We start from the raw sequence: 20,489 nt of genomic DNA, 5'->3' as shown, positions 1-20,489 counted from the left end.
CATGGCTGTTGGTGGCTGCAGCCAGTGCATTCCAAACAAGGACTAGATGTACTAGGATGTTGGCTGAGGAAGCAGCTAGATTCAGAAGAATACTCTTGTTAAGGGTCTTCCTACAACTTATTTAAACTTATTTAAAATCTAGTTGACTGAGGTTATCTATAGGGTTTTCTTCCTCTCTATATTTATTACCATTTGGTTAAGATATGCTGCTGCTGTTGGCTTTTTAGAATAGAGTGGAGTGATTTCTGTCCAGAATGAGCTCTGGGTGTAGGCAGGAGGTGGAACAGAATGATCTTCACAAACTTCTAATATTTCTGTGAGATAATCTTTGTTCCACTCTTCTACCCTTGCCCCTCTTGCTGGCCATCTTGAATGAGTAGTTTCTTTTAAACTTCTAACTAAAAGAGGAATGCTGTCTGTCTAGGCCCAAACTCCTTGGCTGTCTTCTCTTAAAAGCCCCATGGTTAGCAGCTGTAGCCTAGGAGTGTGTGTGGGGTCCTTGCCTCAGTCACCGGCTGTTTGAAAAATAACTTAAAAAAATATATATTTACAATGAAAAGCCATGGGAGAAAACATTTAACAAGATGCTGCAGACTTCTGGGATAGCTTGCATATTGCTGCAAAGATTGGTACCTCTAATGTATTCATTCATGCATACATGCATGCATTCGTCCAGTTACTTTTATCTAGTAACAGTCTACTATTGCATGATACCTTTGCTAGATATTAGAAATACAATGAGGAACAAGTGAAAGACCCTGATCTTACAGTGCAGATGGAAGGAAATATAATTTTTTTTTTTTTGAGATGGAGTCTTGCTCTGTTGCCCAGGCCGGAGTGCTGTGGTGCGTGCCATCTTGGCTCACTGCAGCCTCTGCCTCCCGGGTTCAAGCGATTCTCCTGCCTCAGCCTCCCTGAGTAGCTGGGACTACAGGTGTGCGCCAGCACCCCCGGCTAATTTTTGTATTTTTAGTAGAGATGGGGGTTTCACCATGTTGGCCAGGCTGGTCTCAAACACCTGACTTCAGGTGATCTGCCCATCTCAACCCCACAAGGTGCTGGGATTACAGGCGTGAGCCACCGTGCCCTGCTGGAAATACAATTTAACAGATATTTCAGATATTTTTTCTTTGGAAACTTTTAGGTTTTTCTCTTTATCCTTGGTACTTTTTAAAAAAAAGTTATTTTTAGGCTGGGCGCAGTGGCTCATGCCTGTAATCCCAGCACTTTGGGAGGCCAAGGTGGGCAGATCACTTGAGGTCAGGAGATCAAGACCAGCCTGGCCAACATTTGAAACCCTGTCTCTAATAATAATACAAAAATTAGCCGAGCGTGGTAGTACATGCCTGTAATCCCAGCAACTCTGGAGGCTGAGGCAGGAGAATCTCTTGAACCTGGGAGGCAGAGGTTGCAGTGAGCCGAGATCATCCCATTGCACTCCAGCCTGGGCAACAAGAGCGAAACTCCATCTTAAAAAAATTTTTTTTAATTGTAAAATATGCAAAAAGGTAAAATTTACCATCTTAACCATTTTAAATATATAGTTTTGTGACATAAACGTATCCAGGCGCGGTTGCTGACGCCTGTAATCCCAGCACTTCGCGAGGCCGAGGTGGGTGGATCACCTGAGGTCAGGAGTTCGAGACCAGCCTGGCCAACATGGTGAAACCTCGTCTCTACTAAAAATACAAAAATTAGTCAGGTGTGGTGGCGTGCGCCTGTAATCCTAGCTACTTGGGAGTCTGAGGCAGGAGAATTGCTTGAACCTGGGAGGCGGAGGTTGCAGTGAGCCGAGATTGCGCCACTGCACTCCAGCCTGGGCGAAAAGGAGCGAAACTCCATTTCAAAGAAAACAAAACAAAATACAAAAAACAAAAAACATTCACATTGTTGTGCAACCATCACCTTTATCTATCTCTAGAACTCTTCATCTTGCAAAACTGAAACTCTATACCCATTAAATAGTAACTTACCCATTCCTGCTTCCCTCTGTTCATTTCCAGTAAGTGGCAGTGCTGGGATTCAAAAAATGGCCATTTAAAAACTATTGCCAGTTTTACTTTTTCCCACACGGTGGTCACCTCTTTTTTTTTGTTTTTCTGAGACAGTCTTGCTCTGTCCAGGCTGGAGTGCAGTGGCACGATCTCGGCTCACTGCAAGCTCCGCCTCCCGGGTTCATGTCATTCTCCTGCCTCAGCCTCTCGAGTAGCTGGGACTACAGGCACCCGCCACCACACCCGGCTACTTTTTGTATTTTTAGTAGAGACAGGGTTTCACTGTGTTAGCCAGGATGGTCTTGATCTCCTGATCTCGTGATCTGCCCGCCTTGGCCTCCCAAAGTGCGGTCGCCTCTTCATCCTAAAGAAAATGGAAGCCTTTGTGTGTCCCCTTTCCTGCATTAAATACTGATTATTTATTGAGTTTTTATTTAGCATTATTGGGTCTTTTCAGGTGGGGAAGTGAGACATAGAGGTTGAGAGGGCTCCCAAAAGACAGAGGTACAAGGCCAAGTCTCTGCCCTCCAGCATTTTCACTTTAAATCCAGGAAAAACTGAGAGTACAGAGTCCAGGAGTCCACACACTCAAATGGGAGGCACACAAACTCAGGAACTAAAATAGAGGAGGGAGGCTTTAGAGCTAAGCTGGGTTTTTGGAGGCAAGGCAGAAAAAATAGAGGAATGGGTTAAGAAGAGCCTCATGGACCAGCCTGGCTAACATTTAAACCCCGTCTCTACTAAAAATACAAAAACTAGCCGGGCATGGTGGCGCGCACCTGTAATCCCAGCTTCTTGGGGAGGCTGAGGCAGGAGAATCGCTTGAGCCCGGGAGGTGGAGGTTGCAGTGAGCCGAGATGGTGCCACTGCACTCCAGCCTGGGCAACAGAGTGAGACTCTGTCTCAAAAAAAAAAAACAAAAAACCCGAAAAACAAAAACAGCCTTGTGGATGGACAGGGAGCTGTTTTTGGGCAGACCATTCACCTAGAAGAGGGAGGCATTCAGTGAGGATTCACAGAAATGAGGCTCTCAGTTGGTAGGGCAGCCACTCCTGTTTATTTCTCTTATTGAGCATCTTTGCTTCTGAGCACTGTGAGGTGATAAGGCTCAAAAGATGAGTTCTTTCTACAATTATAGGAGCATTTATTGAGTATCTACTCAGCTCACACGTTACTTCACTGAATTTCCCAAAGAACTCTGAAGGTATTATCTTCATTCTACAGAAGAATCTGAACTAAGGTCACACCTTCAATAAGTAGGAGTGCTGGGATTTCAAACCCAGGCATTTCTATTTCCAAAGTTGAGCTCTGTTAGAAGGTGTGAACTCTGGAGGTTGAGGCAGGAAGGTTGCCTGAGCCCACGTGTTTCACATTACAATGAGCTGTGATGGTGCCATTGCACTCCAGCCTGGGCGACAGAATGAGACCCTGTTCCAAAAAAAAAAAAAAAAAAAAAAACAAACGCTGGGAACAGGTGATCCTGCAGTACTCAGAGAAGTTGAGGTTTTCTTGAGCTTTTTTTGCAGGGGCTGGGGAGTGGGGCGTAAGCTTAGCAGATAAAATTTCTCCTTGCTCTGAGCCTCCCCAGGCATTTCATACCTACCTTGCATTGTATTTTCCTATCACCGTTGAGATTTTCAGATTATCTTGAGTCGTTGAAGAAAATTGATTTTTTTTTTTTTTTTGGGAGATAGAGTCTTGCTTTGTCACCCAGGCTGTAGTGCAGTGGTGCAATCTTGGCTCACTACATACAACCTCTGCCTCCCGGGTTCAAGTGATTCTCCTGCCTTAGCCTCCCAAGTAGATACAGGCATGTGCCACCACACCTGGCAAATTTTTGTACTTTTAGTAGAGGAAGGGGTTTGCCATGTTGGCCAGGCTGGTCTAGAACTCCAGACCTCAGGCGATCCGCCCTCCTTTGCCTCCCAAAGTGCTGGAATTACAGGCATGAGCCACCGCGCCCGGCCAGTTGAAGAAAATTGAGATGGATGGGTCCAGATTTTCTCCCCTTGTCTGGGCAGTTAAGATGGGAAATGGGAATTCTGTTGGAATAAAATAATACACTGAGAGGAAGCTGAACAAAGTGGAAGAAAGATCTGAGTGGGGTTAGAACTTAGGTGTCAGCCTCAGCCTGTCCTTTTGCAGATGCGTAAGGTGTGGGATCTGGGGTCACTATCTCTTTTCCTGGGACTGTTGTTTCCTCACCTGAATCCTCCCCATCTCCAGAAACCTCATAAAATAAGATGGATGAGTGTTTTGAGTTCTAGGAGTCTCCATCCTTTGACGCTTCTGGAAGGTACCAGGGCTGGAGCTTTAGGCTCATCCACCCCCGCTTTTGTTTGGGTTCAACCCACGGGAAAATGGGAGCTTGGGGGGAAGGGCAGGGATTGAGATGCTTCCCTTTCCCTCCTCCTTCTCCCTCCTCCTAGCAGGAAGAGACAAAGAGTTGACCTTTGTTACAGGTCTACAGAATCATAATTCATAGTTCATACATGTTAGTTTTTCTTCTTTCTTTAGACAGGGTCTCCCTCTGTCGCCCAGGGTGGAGTGCAGTGGCACGACCACAACTCACTGCAGCTTTGACTTTACCGGCTCAAGCAAGAGCCTGAGCACCACCCCCCACGCCACAAAGTGTTGGGTTTACAGGCACCAGCCACCGCGCCTGGCTTCCATACATGTTAGTTTCTAAAATATCAGGAACCCAGTTACCTTTTTTTCCCGGCAAGCAGGAACAGGCTGCACAATGTAGTGACATTTGCTGGCCAGTGTCACCTTGACCTCTGAGCCCGTTTTCTGATCTGCAGAACGGAAGTAGCAATATTCTCAGTCTCCCCTGGTTGTTGAGAGGCTCAACTCAGCCTCTTGTGGTGGTTCCAGGTTCATAGTGTGGGCAAAAAGAAGTACTTTGTGAACTCTAAAGCACTATGCAAAGGTGAGTTATTAACAAGATCATTAATTGATGACACCCCAAGAGGGCTGAAAGGTCATTCTCACCCCCAAACAAATGCCCTACTCTGCATGGGGGCGAGTATGACTTCTATTGTGACTTTGCTGTGGAGCTTCCCAGAAGGCCTTGGGGACTAGCCCGGGAGGAGAGGCTTCTTTCTCTGCGGGTTCCGAAGGCTTCTAGTTCCGTGCCCCCACCCTGCTCCCAGGCCTTAGTTCCTGGCCTCACAGTGGGAGGCCTCCCGCCCCGTCCCGCCTCCTCCCGCGGCCCAGCCAAGGTCTCTAAGGAATGCCGCCTCCCGGGCCATTTTCTCCCTTCCAGCCTCCGCGGCCCCACTTCCAGCCTCTCCCCGGCTCCCCGGTTCCCTACCCCCAACCGGTTGCCACTTAAATGCTTGCAGGCCTGGTGCAGGCGGGAAGCCCCCTTCCCCCACAGGACCACCTCAGTCACAGCCCTGACCACAGGGAGGTCGGGTCTGGATTTACTAAAGGACCCCGGAGCGGGAGACTGCCCCTCGCCGGCTGCCTGGCTTCGCCACGGGGTCGGGTTTCGACCGGCCGGTGGCTCTGGAGAGAGACAAAGGGCAAAGTCCCGGGCCCCACCCCCACCCCGCAGCCCCTGGCGCGGGTCCCCTCCCCCTCGGGGCCCAGGGCGGGTAGCCAAGGGCCGCTGGTCCCCGCCGGACAGGTTTGGAGGGAGTCGGGGCGCCCAAGAGGGCTTTGGCGGTAGAACATTCGAGACCGTGCGGAGCCCTGTAGCGGAGGGGCTGGGGGGCTGCTCGGTCCCCCTCCTTGCGCGCTGCGGCCTCAGCCCACCCAGATTCCGGGGTGGGAGGGCGAGTGCTCAGCTTCCCGGGTTAGGTGAGAGGGGCTGGGGAGGGGGCGACCGTGGGCACAGGCGGGGACAGCCCGCCCCTCAGCTGCGCCGTCTCAGTTCTCAATTGCCTGTTCACGAGGGCGCCCCTCCCCCGCCTCAGCTGCCGCCGCCCTTCCCAGGCACCGCACTATCCCCGTTAGTGGTTCTCCCCGCAGTCCCCGTCCCCCTCAGTCTCCCCCTCAGTCCCCGTCCCCCTCTGTCTGCCCCTCAGTCCCAGCCCCGCAGTTGCCGTCCCCCTCAGTGGCCTGCTCTGCTGCGCTTTCCCCTGCTCCACCACGAGGGGCCGTGTTCACCGCCTAGGTCCTCTTGGCCGTCCCCTCCTCCTGGCCAAGGATAGGCGAGAACCATCTTGGAAGGCACTCAGTCCTCCCAGACAGGATCCTTGGTGGTAGGACATTCTAGACCGTGCGGAGCCCTGGGGAGGAAGACCTCCACAGAGAGGGCACTTGAGGGGGAGGAGGGCCACGCAGGGGCCCGTGTCAGGGGAGAGACTGGCTGAGGAAGCGCCCACCAGGAAGAAGCCAGCAGCAGCGCCTGTTTCCCACAGGTCATGGTTGGCAGCTAGGGGGAGACGCGGATCCCTGAGGGCTCCTGCGCAGCGTCCGCCACTCATGGACACGCAGACGCTTGCGGGGCTGGTGCCCAGATGTTTGCCCATCCTCACCAGGGGGCACTAAGGACCCCGAGGAGCACGGGGATGTCCGCCGGGTCCTTCTCATGGTGCAATGGGAAGCTGCCGAAGACCGATTGCTTTGGAGGCTGGTCTGGTTTCCTCTCCTTGCTCCTGAGAGGGCCACCTTGGCTGTTTGTTCCCTCTGGAGGACAGAGCTCGACTCTGTGTCTTTTCATGACGCCTTCCACTGGGCGCCAGCTCCATCCTCGGCCGGGACTCTTGAGACCCCGAGTGCCTGAGGGTGCGCTTTGTCGCCCAGGCTGGAGTGCAGTGGCGTGATCTCGGCTCCCGTGATACTCAGCCTCCCGAGTAGCTGGGACTACGGGCGCGTGCCACAACGCCCGGCTAATTTTTTGTATTTTTAGTAGAAACGGGGTTTCACCGTGTTAGCCAGGATGGTCTCGATCTCCTGACCTCGTGATCCGCCCGCCTCGGCCTCCCAAAGTGCTGGGATTACAGGCGTGAGCCACCGCGCCCGGCCTAATTTTTGTGTTTTTAGTAGAGACGGGGTTTCAGCATGTTGGCTAGGATAGTCTCGAACTCCTGACTTCAGGTGATCCTCCCGCTTCGGCTTCCCAAAGTGCTGGGATTATAGGCGTGAGGCACTTCGCCCGGCCGTGACTGTATGGCTTTTAAGCTTTCTGGAGAGAGGCTGGCATCTCCACCGGGGGCGAGAGCTAAACCAGCATCTCCAGGGAGGCGGGGCCGGGCCAGAGATGGTCTTCCTGCCCCCCACCTTTCCCTCCCTCGGAGCTTAGTAGCCTTCCCGACCCCGGGGGGAAGATTCCGAAACTCTTCCCTTCCCACTGCCAGTCTGAGAAGGATCGTGAGCAGTGTCCCTGAGGGGGACCTGCCCATCTCAGCTTGCAGGAGGGAGGCTCAGTTGCACAGCTCCCGTTGGGTCACCTCTTTTCCATTTGTCCCCATACTGTAGGTTTGTCCTGATGGTTTCTTCTCCACATCCTGAGTCCACCCCGGGGACCCCCCATTCTCTGTGCTTACCCATGACCACCTCTCCCCTTTGGGAGCCACTCAAGGTGGGGGAGAGGGTGGCAGTTGGACCAGGCTGATGTGGAATTTGTCTGGAAAGAGCTGGGCTGTTCCAGAGCTTCTGTTTTGGCCTTCTTGGGGGCTGCTCAGATGGGCTTTCTTGTCAAACTATTTCTGAGATAGGCGAATTGAGCAAAGTATTCATGCTGAGGTTGGCTTGACCCCACCGCCCCTTAGCACCTTCCACAAGTTGCTTCCTTCCTCCCCCAGAGCAAGATGACATTTTTGCATGATAGGAATTTTTGGTGAGCACCCTTTCACCCCGCTAACAAATCTCCCTGACAGCCATCCAGCCGTATTATAGGGCACTTAGCTCTTCCGCAAGTGAAATCCCGTACCCAAATTAGAGCCGCATGCAGTAAAAGCCAGTTGGCACACACTTAACCATACAGAATATGGGCACTTTTCCTGCTCCTGACGTCGGGGCTGTTCAGGCTTCTGCTGTATTAACACTTGTCTTCAGAAAGAAAGCGGTGGAGTTTGGTGCAGTGAGCACAAGCAGCCTACTAGTCCTGCCTCCAAGTTGGCAAGTCTGTTTCCTTCTCTGAGCCTCAGTTTCTCCATCTGTGAAATGAGAGTGACTGTTCAGCATCCTCTCAGGCTTCAGAGGCTTACCCCTTTCCTTTCTGCCTCAATGTATGAATCTGATGTTTTTCAACTGGAACTTCTTGGTGACAGATTAAGGTGTGTGTATTGTGTGTGTGCACGCGTGTGTGTATATGTGTGTGTGTGTCTGTGGTCATATAAGCTGAGTGATTACCTTCTCTCCCCTAAACCTGGATAGAAGAGCCCTCCAGAGGAGTGGGAAGAAAGGTTCAGCCCAGAGTAGCTCTTGGTGACCTGCTTTTCCTTCCTACTTTTCCCCAACAAGTAGTATAGGAAGGAGACAGTGCGTGTATGCCACATACATTAAAAGACCTTGCTCACAGGGCGACAGTTATTCCAGTGGCGTCCTCGCCTTCCAGTCCCCTCACACTCTGGCTTTCTTCGTGGTGGTGGCATCTGCTCTGCCCAGTCCCACATCTCCCAGTAGGTCAATGTTTTCTGGCCACTACCCCTGCCAGCCTGCCACTCGACAGCCCGCCCGCCTGTCCTCCCGCCTGTCTGGCTGCCCTGCCTCTGGATCAGCCTGGCACAGAGCCCTGGGCTTTCGGCCAGCTCCTCCTCCCCTCCCCGCCCCCGCCCCCTTTCTCAGCTACTGCCATCCTGAAGCGTGCCAGGTCCGCCCCCTTCAGAAGTTTTCTTGGACAAGTTTTTTTTTTCACCGCCTCTCCACCCTGTAGGGATAAGGAGGTGTGGTGGGGAGGAAGGGCTGAGTCAGTGGTGATTTTCTGGAAAAGGCAGAGGTTGGCACCTTAGGGCAACTTCTAGATGGGAGTGACAACTGGGAGAGGGGCCAGCTTTGGGAGGGGGCTTCTACTCTGGTGTCAGCCACATGGAACCCTCTTGTTGAACAGCAGAATCACCTACTTCTGAAGGGGTCCAGTGAGCAGCCCTCCCTTACTCCCTGGTTAGCTTTGTCCTCTTATCCCAAACCAAACCAAACCAAACCAAATCAAATCAAACCAGGTCCCCTGCTGGACTGTAAACCTCGTGAAAGCAGGGACCATGCCTATGTGCTGGGTACTGTAGCACAATGCCCAGCACTGTCCAACAGAAATGCAATGTGAGCCATACATGTAAGTTTCTATTTTCTACGAGTCATATTAAAGAAACAGGTGAAATTAATTTTAAAGATAGTTAACCCAATATATAAAAAATTATTTCAACATGCAATCAATATAAATGATTATTAAAGAGATATTTAATAGTTTTTTTGGAGGGTACTTAAGTTTTAGAAATCTAGTATTCTAAACTAGATTAAAATTATTTTATATTTATTTATTATTTTTCAAGTCAGAGTCTCACTCTGTTGCTCAGGCTGGAGTGCAGTGGCATGATATCAACTCACCACAACCTCAGCCTCCTGGGTTCAAGCAATTCTTGAGCCTCAGCCTCCCGAGTAGCTGGGATTACAGGTGCCTGCCACCACACCCGGCTAATGTTTTGTATTTTTAGTAGAGATGGGGCTGGTCTTAAGCTCCTGACCTCAGGTGATCCACCTGCCTCGGCCTCCCAAAGTGCCTCAACCTTCTGAGTAGCTGGGGTTACAGGCATGCGCCACCACACCCGGCTAATTTTTGTATTTTTAGTAGAGACAGGGTTTCACCATGTTGGCCAGGCTAGTCTTGAATTCCTGACCTCAGGTGATCCACCAGCCTCAGCCTCACAAAGTGCTGGGATTACAGGTGTGAGCCACCACACCCGGCCTAACGCTTAAAGTTACAAAATTAAAAATTCAGTTGCTCAGTTGGACTGGCCACACTGCAAGAGCCTCAGTAGAGCAGCCACATGTAATTAGTGGCTCTTGTAGTGGACAGAGAAGGCCCAGTGTCTAGTAGCTGTCAAGATAACAACAACAACAACAAAAAAGAATGGCTCCGAGCAGCTGGACTCTTACCAGAAACCACCAGCTTCTTGACTTCTGATTAGAAATCTGGTACCTGTTAGATGACATGAGCATGGTGTGTATGTTTTTGCAGGTTTGAAACATGTTTGTTGCTCACTGTTTTCCAGCATCCTGGGAACCCCAAACTGGCTCCCAGTCTAGCTTTGTTTTCTAATTGCCTCAGGCTGATTCCTTCTCTACTTGTTGAGATGCCTGCAGCCATGACTGAAGACTTGGATATCTTTGGGATGAAGTTAAATGTGATAGGTGGGGATGGCGGTTAGGGAGTGTCTTTACTTTGGGGTTATGGATGGATTCGAAAGTCTTCATTAACCCCTGAAATCTTGAAATGGTGTGCAAAGTGCATTTTTCTGGTGGAATGCTCTTGCCTTTTATCTTAATAGGAACTGTCTCAAAAAAAAAAAAAAAGTTAAGAACCAGTTATTCAGACTATTAGGGCACAGAAAATCCCTCTAATTAAGAAGGTGTTTCCTTATAGGTAGACAGGGTTGATCCCTGTCTGGGGACACAGGACCCTGTAAGATGGACTAACCCTACTCCTAGTTTCCCAGATGTGAGAAACTGAGGTCCAGAGTTGAAGGCTTAGCTTGTCCAAGACCACACATGGAGCCGGAAGCTTGGCCTGGGGGAGGGGTGGAGGTGAAGGTTCTAATCTGAAGATCCCGGTTTAATCCTACTTCTTTTTTTTTTTTTTTTTTTTTTTGAGACGGAGTCTCGCTCTGTCACCCAGGCTGGAGTGCAGTGGCGCGATCTCGGCTCACTGCAAGCTCCACCTCCCGGGTTCATGCCATTCTCCTGCCTCAGCCTCTCCGAGTAGCTGGGACTACAGGCGCCCGCCACCGCGCCTGGCTAATTTTTTGTATTTTTTTTAGTAGAGACGGGGTTTCACCGTGGTCTCGATCTCCTGACCTCGTGATCCGCCCGCCTTGGCCTCCCAAAGTGCTGGGATTACAAGCGTGAGCCACCGCGCCCGGCCAATCCTACTTCTTTGCTGGAGATGAAAGTCCAGGCTTGACTCATGACAGGGGCCCGAGGGGAATTGGGGCCCCAAACTTGACAAGATTCCAAAACCTGCTCCGACCTTGCCCTCCTCCCTTCCTTCAACTGGCTTGCCCCACCCCAGTTTAAAGGCACTCCTCCCTCTAGGGAGGGGTGAGGGAGGCCATAAACATGATTGAAAACGGCATCCTCGCTTCTGCGTACGGGGGCTGAAAGAAGGAGCAGGTTTGCAGAGGATTAGAGAAATCCCAGTCCCAGGGGTAGTTTTCAGCCTCCTATTCACACTGTGCACAATGCTTTCCTGGGAGGCCTCTTTCTGAGACCATCTCTTCTGGTGCATTTGCTCCTTCCTCCCTTGGAGCCCAAGCCCTTGTCTCCTTCCAGCCCCGGTAAGCTCCTCAATGTTCTGGATTCTTTCGAATAGAACACCAATAGGAAAATTTCATTACTTCATACTAGTTTCTATTAATTTTGAACTGCTAATGACTTCAGAACTGGGTGAGCTGGAATTACATCTTTTTTGTTTTTACCTTTTTCTTATGGAAAGAAATATAAACATAAAAGTAGAAAGGATAATGTAATAACCCCTCCGTGTACCATCCATCACTTAGCCTTAAAATTGCCATGCATATGTAGTCTGTTTTCATTTTCCCCTGCGCTCTGATTATTTTGAAGCAAATCTTAGACATGTCATTTTATTTGTAACTATTTCAGTATGTATTTCTAAAATATAAGAATTACAATATGACTTTAAAAGAGTGACAACAGGAGTGAGCCATTGTGCCTGGCTCCTAACTTACACTTTATTTATTTAGTTTGAGACAGGATCTCACTCTGTCACCCAGGCTGGAGTGCAGTGGTGCCATCTCGGCTCACTGCAACCTCTGCTTCCCGGACCCAGGTGATCCTCCCATCTCAGCCTCCTGAGTAGCTGGGACCACAGGTGCACGCCTGGCTAATTTATATATATATATATGTATATATAAAAATTTATATATACATATATATAAAAATTTATATATACATATTATATACAATATATTATATATTATATGTTACATATATTATATATTTTATATATAATATATTTTACATATTATATATTTTATATGTTATATATTTTATATATTATATATTTTATAATATATTATATATTTTATAAATAATATATATTTTATATATAATATATATTTTATATATATATATACACGTATACACACACACACACACACACACACACACACACACATATATATGTATATGTATTTTTGGGGTGGGGTGGGGTGGGGGACAGAGTCATGCTATGTCGCCCAGGCTGGAGTGCAGTGGTGCGATCTCACTGCAACCTCCCTGCCTCTCGGGTTCAAGCGATTCCCCTGCTTCAAAGTAGCTGGGATTACAGGCGTGTGCCACTACGCCCGGCTAATTTTTGTATTTTTAGTAGAGACAAGGTTTCATCATGTTGGCCAGGCTGGTCTTGAACTCCTGACCCCATGACCCACCCACCTCGGTTTCCCAGGGTGTTGGGATTACAGGCGTGAGCCACCGCATGTGGCCCTAACTTCTACTTTAAAGGAAGGGAATTAACATGCCAGGCTCTGAGATTCATTATCTCATATAATTCTCCCTACCCACTAAGGTAGTATCAACGGATGTTTTATAGACCAGGGTACTGAGATGGGGAGGTTGAGTATCTTGTCTAAGTCACACAGCCACACAGAACCACAGCCAGAATTTGAACCCAAAGGCTGTTTGAATCCAGACTCTTCGCACTGTCCCTATGCTGCCTTTTTGATGACATAAAGGGGACAAAAAGCATTTGCCAAAGTAAACTCACTTTAGGCTGGAGGACAAAATTAAAAACACTTAAGAGTTCACACGACCCAGTGAACAGTGGGTCTGCGCTGTGGAATTGCACTCCGATAAATCAAAACATCCCACCTATAATTCTTTAAGCTATTAACTTCTTCTTCCAGCTGCCTATTTCCATAGTTAGTTAGTTGAAAAGTGATTATTTGGCATATTGAACATTGACTAGGTATTTGATGACATCAAGAAATCATTGTCATCCTGGTGCGGTGGCTCACATCTATACAGCACTTTGGGAGCTGAGGTGGGAGGATCGCTTGAGGACAGACAGGAGTGTGAGACCAGCCTGGAAAACATAGTGAGGCCCCGTCTCTACAAATTAAAAAAAAAAAAAAAAATTGGAGCCAGGCGTGATGGCGCATGTGCCTGTGGTCCCAGCTGCTCAGGGGGCTGAGGTGGGAGGATCCCTTGAGCCTGGGAAGTCGAGGCTGCAGTGAGCCAAGATCCCACCACTGCACTCCAGCCTGGATGACAGAGCAATACCCTGTCTCAAAGAAAAAAAAAGCAGGCTCTTCCCTAATTGAGAACTGTTTACTTTTCTCTTTGGTGTAAGTCAGTGACACTTCTCTGAACTCTTGAGGTATGAAGGATGAGAACTCTCAGCCCAGGGAGAGTTCCCACCCTCATCTCCCTCCCAGGGGCCCTGCTCCCTCTGCTTCCTGAATCTCTTACTTCCTACATAGCTTCTTAAGCTGTTGCAAGGATGCTCTTTCCCTCTGTTTTCTCCTGAATCCCCCCTGGGCTTCTGGAGGATGGTCACTCAGTCTTTGTGGCTCTTAAGCCTCCTCCTTGGCCCAGCAGCGTTTGAGAGGTGAGTCCTCAATAGCTGCTATGTATCTGGCAAGCTGCCGCCCCCGCCCCCACATGCCCCACCCCTGGCCCGGGACCTGATAACTACTCTGTAGATCAAGGCAGACAGACAGCACCAGAAGCCACAGCATGTTGGCACCCAGAAAAATAGGCTGGTGCAACTGTTGCCTTTATTGCCAGGGGCTGGTTGCTTCATTCTTTGAATCCACAGGTTTATCAGTTACAGGAGGGTGGCGGGGAGGGACTAATGAACTCAGAGTTCACCTTCCTTTTCTGAACAATGGATGTTCATTAGTTTAGGCAATCCAGGCATATAGAAGGTGCCCAGGAGATACTGCCCATAGGGCAAAGGCACTTCTCAGCTCTGGTGGAAGCTGGTCTACTGAAGTACTGGAGTGGGTCCCTGGTCCCTGGACCCTTTAATTGGGGAGATGGGGGTGGGGCTTTAGGCAGTGGTATTTTTCACTATTTTCTCCACCAGTGCAGAAGTAAAATCTTAATGACTGTTACTATTGTCAGCCCTACCCGCCTGCCTCTTTCCATGCTAGTCTGGATACTCCAGTTCCCTGGGACTGGGGACTTGGACATGAATTGAGTGCTTACTACATGGCAGGCAACTTGTTTTATAAAAGCCTTATTCAAGTTTCATAGGAGGTAACTAAGGTTCAGAGTGAAGAAGTAACCAGTTAGGGTGCTCTTAGCTTCTTCCATCTGGATCCCCCAAGTTCCCAACACACTGCCCCAGCTCAATCTACATCAGGCCTTCTCTAAGTGTTTGTGGAATGAATGAGACTGGGACCAAGGGAAGGGAATACAGGTCACAGTTATCAGAAATGCCCCATGTGCTTTGAGGCCTGAAAGAAATTAGGTAGCACCATACTTAATAGAAACGGGGGCCAAGGGCTTAAAAGACAAAGGTTCTTCACGGCCTCCGTGCCTCCCTGCACCCCACCTCCCGCCGTTGTGTTTTAATCAGGGCTGGGGGCTTTGTTGAAAGGAGGCGGCCTGGAGGGGCCTGGAGTGGGTTCCCAGGGTGGGGTGTGTACCCTGGAGGGCTGGGTGAGTCCCTGCTGGTTGGGGGCAGGGGAGGGCTGCCAGGATGTCTTTTCTTTCATTGGTTGGGTGGCCCTGCCCTCCTCCCCCTCCCTCTCCTGGAACATTCCAGACATTCCAGACGATCTGCCTGCCATTGCTTTCAGGATATGGATTAACATCCCAGCAGAGATTTGATTTCACCACTGCCACCCTTCTCCCTCCCCCCATCCCCTCCACGAAAGAAAGCCTCTAAAACTGGGAGTTTGAAGTGTGAGGGAATTTTGACCTTTGACCTTAGATTGTACTAAGGGACCATCTTGAAAGAGCACACTTCAAACTGGGCTCCTAAACTGGGGTTCCCTTAGGCCCTTACTGGTTTGAACTCCCAGGTAAGCCACTCCCACCTCTCTGCCCTTCATCCAGACATCCAGAAGTGTTCCCTTGAGGGAAGTCCTGGGCCTGGGCCTGGGCAATACCTGTTATAGGTGTTAAACTAGGTCTGCGTTCTCAACCTTCCAATGGCATGGCCATTTCTTTTCCTCATTTCTTCCAGCAGTTTTGCTTTCATTGTGAGGGCTTCTACATTTTCAGTCTGTCTAGTTGGACATCAAATGAGTTGTAGGAAATTCCTCACAAGGGTAGATGTGGGGGTTCCCTCTTGGCCAATGAATTGAATCACAAAAAGGTGGTTTGATGGCATCTGGGGACCTGGAACTGGATTCGTATCTTACTGTTTTGTCCTGCTATAATCTGACCTATTTAGGTCAAGTTCATGAACAAACCAAAGAAGAGAGCCAGGGACAGAGATTCTCTTCAATGTTTATTTCCTTCTTTCCCCATTATTTCATCCCTGGGAGAGATTTCCTTAACATATTTTATGGATGAAGACTCTCCACATTTAGAATTGCAGGCTAGAAAAGATCATAAAGATCTTGCTGTACCCACTGTAAACCTGGAGATACTGAGGTCACATGGGTAAAGTGAGTGAACTGGCTCAGGACAGCCAAGGTCAACGCTTTTACAACTAGAGCTTAGCATCCCCCTTCCCTGTTTTCCAACCCCTCCCCCAAGCTTGGCAAGGGCTGGCACTGTCCCCATTGCATATCAGGTAGGAATACTGAGGCCCGAAGCTTAAGAGAGGCTTAATTAGAGGAACAGCCAGTCAGGGGCAGGTTAAGGGCTAGAACTAGACTTTCTTACTTTCTAGTTCAGTTTTCCTTCAAGCCACTAGAGTTTTTTTGGACATTGTCCTTGGACTAAGAGTTTATGATCAAGGATAAACAAAGATATAAATGCAATTGGCCAATGCATCAAGTCAATTTAAAAGTCTTAAACCCAGAGATTAGTGCATTGATTTGGGTGGTGAGCAAGTGATCTGGGAGTCGACCCTGAACCTGAAAGCCTTCCTCAGGGAAAATTACCTTTTTTTCTTTTCTTTTTTTTTTTTTTTTGAGACGGAGTCTCGCTCTGTCACCCAGGCTGGAGTGCAGTAGCGCGATCTCGGCTCACTGCAAGCTCCGCCTCCCGGGTTCACGCCATTCTCCTGCCTCAGCCTCTCCGAGTAGCTGGGACTACAGGCGCCCACCACCACGCCCGGCTAATTTTTTTGTATTTTTAGTAGAGACGGGGTTTCACCGTGGTCTTGATCTCCTGACCTCGTGATCCGCCCGCCTCGGCCTCCCAAAGTGCTGGGATTACAAGCGTGAGCCACCACGCCCAGCCTTCTTTTTTTTTTTTTTTAAATGAGTCTCACTCTGTTGCCCAGGCTGCAGTGCAGTGGTGTGATCTCGGCTCACTGCAACCTCTGCCTCCCTGGTTCAAGCGATCCTCCTGCCTCAGCCTCCTGAGTAGCTGGAATTACAGGCACGTGCCACCACACCCTGCTAATTTTTTTTTTTTTGTAGAGAGGGGGTTTCACCATGTTGGCTAGGCTGGTCTCCAACTCCTGACCTCAAGTGATTCGCCTGCCTTGGCCTCCTAAAGTGTTGGGATTACAGGCGTGAGCCACCACGCCTGGCTAAAAATCACATTTTAAAGATGGGAAGAAGAAATTACCCGGGCACAGTGGCATGTGCATGTGGTCCCAGCTATACAGGAAGGTGGGAGGTGGGAGGATCACTTGATCCCAGCAGGTCTAGGCTGCAGTGAGCTGTGTTTATGCCACTGCACTCCAGTTTGGGTGACAGCACTTTACAAGATTGTTAATGATAATAAAGATGGAAAGAAGAAAGTACTGTATAGTTACTGGGAGAGAGGAAGGTAGTGGCATTATGCTGACTTGTGTATGTGTCAATCACTCCCACCTTAGTATTCACAGATACATCTATTGTTACACTTCAAGTACTTACATTTTCTAGCATCACCTACCACCCAGTGGAAAGGTATTATCTTGTTTTACATAGGAAGAAACGGCCTCAAAGAGGTTAAACAATCTTGTAAAGGTCAGTACTAGTAAGTGGAGCATAGGTTTAAATCCATATCTGTGCCAAGGACTTAACCACTGCACTATATCTTGCTGTGATTTGTTTGCATATATTATCTCACCTAATAAATTGTGAACAACTTCAACCAGGCATTATGTCTCTTTATTTGTGTGTCTCCAGCATCTGGAACAAAGTAGTGCATGAAGTAGGTATCAATTAAATGGTTAAATGGTTGTTAGATTAATTAATAATAATGTCTTGGGCCGGATGTTGTGGCTCATGCCTGTAATCCCAGCATTTTGGGAGGCTGAGGTAGGCACATCATCTGAAGTCAGGAGTTCAAGACGAGCCTGACCAATGTGATGAAACCCTGTCTCTACTGAAAATACAGAAATTAGCCAGATGTGGTGGCACACACCTGTAATCCCAGCTGCTAGGGAGGCTGAGGCAGGAGAATCGCTTGAACCCAGGGGGCAGAGGTTGCGGTGAGCCGAGATCGCGCCATTGCACTGCAGCCTGGGTGGCAGAGCAAGAGACTCCATCTCAAAAACAACTAAAAAATAAAAAATAATGTCTTATTTAGCTTTGTATTCCTAGTGCCTGGAACATAGTCATGGTAACCTGCTTCCTGAATAAAGGAATGAGTGAGAAGGTGGTGGGACAAACAAAACAGTTTGTGTGCGTGTGTGTGTGTTTTGGGAATGTTAACTGAGTGCTTAGAACACCTGATTCTGCATTCCTAGGTGTGGTAGCATTCATGATAATTTTGGTCTCTAAAGCGAGGTACCCCTACTCCGAGTCTCCATTCCTAAAAGTTTATTCTTAGATTTTAAGACTATGGTGTTCGTGAGCAGAAGGTAGGGAAATAGAAACTGGGGCAAGGATTAGAAACTGCGAGTTTACAGACCCCTAATGTATTCAGAGCTTTCTTTAACTCTGCTCCTTCTTTACTTTCAGGAGCCGGAAAATTCAAATCCGAAATATTCCACCCCAGCTCCGATGGGAAGTAAGTGTTTGGGGGAAACTAAATGGAGTGGGATAGTGGAGCCTGGAAAGTACGTCTGGACCATTCTGGAGTTGCCAGAAATGACTGGGGAGGCCTGGGTCTCATCCTTTCTTTCTTATTTATTTATTTTTTTCTTTTTGAGTCTCATCCTTTCTTCTTTTTCTTTCTTTCTTTCTTTTTTTTTTTTTTTTTTTTTTTTTTTGAGATGGAGTTTTATTCTTTTTGCCCGGGCTGGAGTGCAGTGGCGTGATCTCGACTCACTGCAACCTCTTCCTCCAGGTTCAAGCAATTCTCCTGCCTCAGCCTCCCAAGTAGCTGGGATTACAGGCGTGTACCCCCATGCTCGGCTGATTTTGTATTTTTATTAGAGACAGAGTTTCACCATGTTGATCAGGCTGGTCTCAAACGCCGACCTCAAGTGAGCCACCGCGCCTGGCCTCATGTAACCCACAGCCCCATCTTTAGGTTGTCCCTATGGCAAGAGGCATTAGGGAGGTGGATGAGTGTTTCCTAAGCCCTAAACTTGGTAATATGGCAGAAGATAATTTAGGGACCCAGGCAGCCCATGTCTGCTTCCCAAAAGGCCCTTAAGGCAGAACTTAAGTACACTCCTGCAAAGATACCCCATCAGCATTAGCACCCCAGAAAGGTCACACTGGACAGGTAATAATGCTCAAACACTCCTATGGCTCTGTCTATGCCACATTGCTTTGGGATGCAGGGCGTCCAGTGGCTGCTTTGCAAGGGTCTTGGGACTCAGAGTTAAGTGTACTTCCCTTCTCCATTTTCCTAGGTACTGGACAGCCTGCTGGCTCAGTATGGTACAGTAGAGAACTGTGAGCAAGGTAAGAGTGGGCCGGGCGTGGGGTGCCGCTCGTGGTGGGGGTTGGAGGAGTTCGGTGCATTTGTTCTGCTTCACTTTCTTTCTTTCTTTCTCTTTCTTTTCTTTCTCTTTCTTTTCTTTCTCTTTCTTTCTTTTCTTCCTTTCCTCTCCTCTGTTCTCTCCTCTGTCCTCTCCCCTCCCCTCCCCTCCCCTCCCCTCTCCTCCCCTCCCCTCCCCTCCCCTCTCCTCTCCTCTCCTTTCCTTTCCTTCTTTCCTTCTTTTTTTTTTTGAGACGGAGGCTTGCTCTGTCACCAGGCTGGAGTGAAGTGGCACAATCTCGGCCCACTGCAACCTCCACCTCCTGGGTTCAAGCGATTCTCCTACCTCAGCCTCCCAAGTAGCTGGGATTATAGGCGCTATAGGCACGTGCCACCATACCCAGCTGATTTTTGTATTTTTAGTAGAGACGTGTTTCACCATGTTGGCCAGGATGGTCTTGATCTCCTGACCTTGTGGCCCCCCCGCCTCAGCCTCCCAAAATGCTGGGATTACAGGCATGAGCCATCGTGCCCGGCCTCTGCTTCACTTTCTATGATCAAATCTACATTGAAAACCAAAAGAAGAAAGGCAGATAGAATGTGTTACACGGGGAAATACATTGGATTGGGGGCATGGACTCCTGGCCTCGGCTTCGGATCTTGGTTATCTGTGGAACTGGGTTTCTCTTCTGTTTAGTAGGAGGGTTGAACAAAGCCACTCCTTCCCAGCATGGAGTCTCCAGGCTCTTAGGGATCAACCAAGGTAGAAATGGCTATCCCAGGATTTTAGAACTAGTCTAAGAACAGAAATCTTGCATTCAATTGGAGTTACTCCGCAGCCATTTTACTTGAAAAGCTTCATGTTTCTTGTTTTTGGCTGGAATAATCAACCGATTGTCTCTTTTTAGAAGCTCTGATTGGTAGCAACATAATGTCTTTGGTCAATTAAAATAAAAAGCAGAAGATTTATTGCTTAGTTAATGTAGTTCGATAGGTAAGCAAAATCTTTTGAAGAGTAGGCCCACAGAAGGATAAATGATAAGGAATTCTAGGTCATAAAAAGTTTGCCAGCTGGGCGCAGTGACTCACACCTGTAATCTCAACACTTTGGGAGGCCAAGGTGGGCGGATCTCTTGAGCCACAAGAGTTTTGAGACCAGCCTGGGAAACAGTGAGACTCCATGTCTACAAAAAATTAGCTGGGAGTGGTGGTGCATGCCTATAGTCCCAGTCACTAGGGAGGCTGAGGCAAGAGGATTGCTGGAGCCCAGGAGGCCAAGGCTGCAGTGAGCTGTGATTGTGCCACTGCACTGCAGCCTGGGTAAGCAAGACTCTGTATTGTCTCAAAAACAAAACAAAGTAAGTTTTGTCCATTTAGTAATGGAAAGTGACTTTGGTTGGACATAAGGCGGTCTTTAGGTAGACAAGATATTGGGTT

General features: G+C 48.7%; 1 protein-coding gene across 4 annotated transcripts in view; it reads left to right on the top strand.

Annotated features, from left to right (window-relative positions):
- IGF2BP1 (insulin like growth factor 2 mRNA binding protein 1) overlaps positions 1-20,489 on the top strand; it is a 59,822-nt gene that overhangs the window by 10,828 nt on the left and 28,505 nt on the right. For 3 of the 4 annotated variants that reach the window (XM_032163322.2, XM_032163323.2, XM_058446101.1), the window contains exons 3-4: positions 18,143-18,191; positions 18,985-19,036. In XM_032163322.2, coding sequence (XP_032019213.1) covers positions 18,143-18,191; positions 18,985-19,036 — 101 coding nt within the window. Of the gene's footprint in view, positions 1-18,142; positions 18,192-18,984; positions 19,037-20,489 lie in introns of those variants that run through there. The other variant, XM_058446102.1, reaches the window with a different exon arrangement.

This window comes from Hylobates moloch, unplaced genomic scaffold, assembly GCF_009828535.3.
Source record: "Hylobates moloch isolate HMO894 unplaced genomic scaffold, HMol_V3 SCAFFOLD_10, whole genome shotgun sequence".
Classification (NCBI taxonomy): domain Eukaryota; kingdom Metazoa; phylum Chordata; class Mammalia; order Primates; family Hylobatidae; genus Hylobates; species Hylobates moloch.
This window is presented reverse-complemented; position numbering and strand designations above follow the sequence as displayed.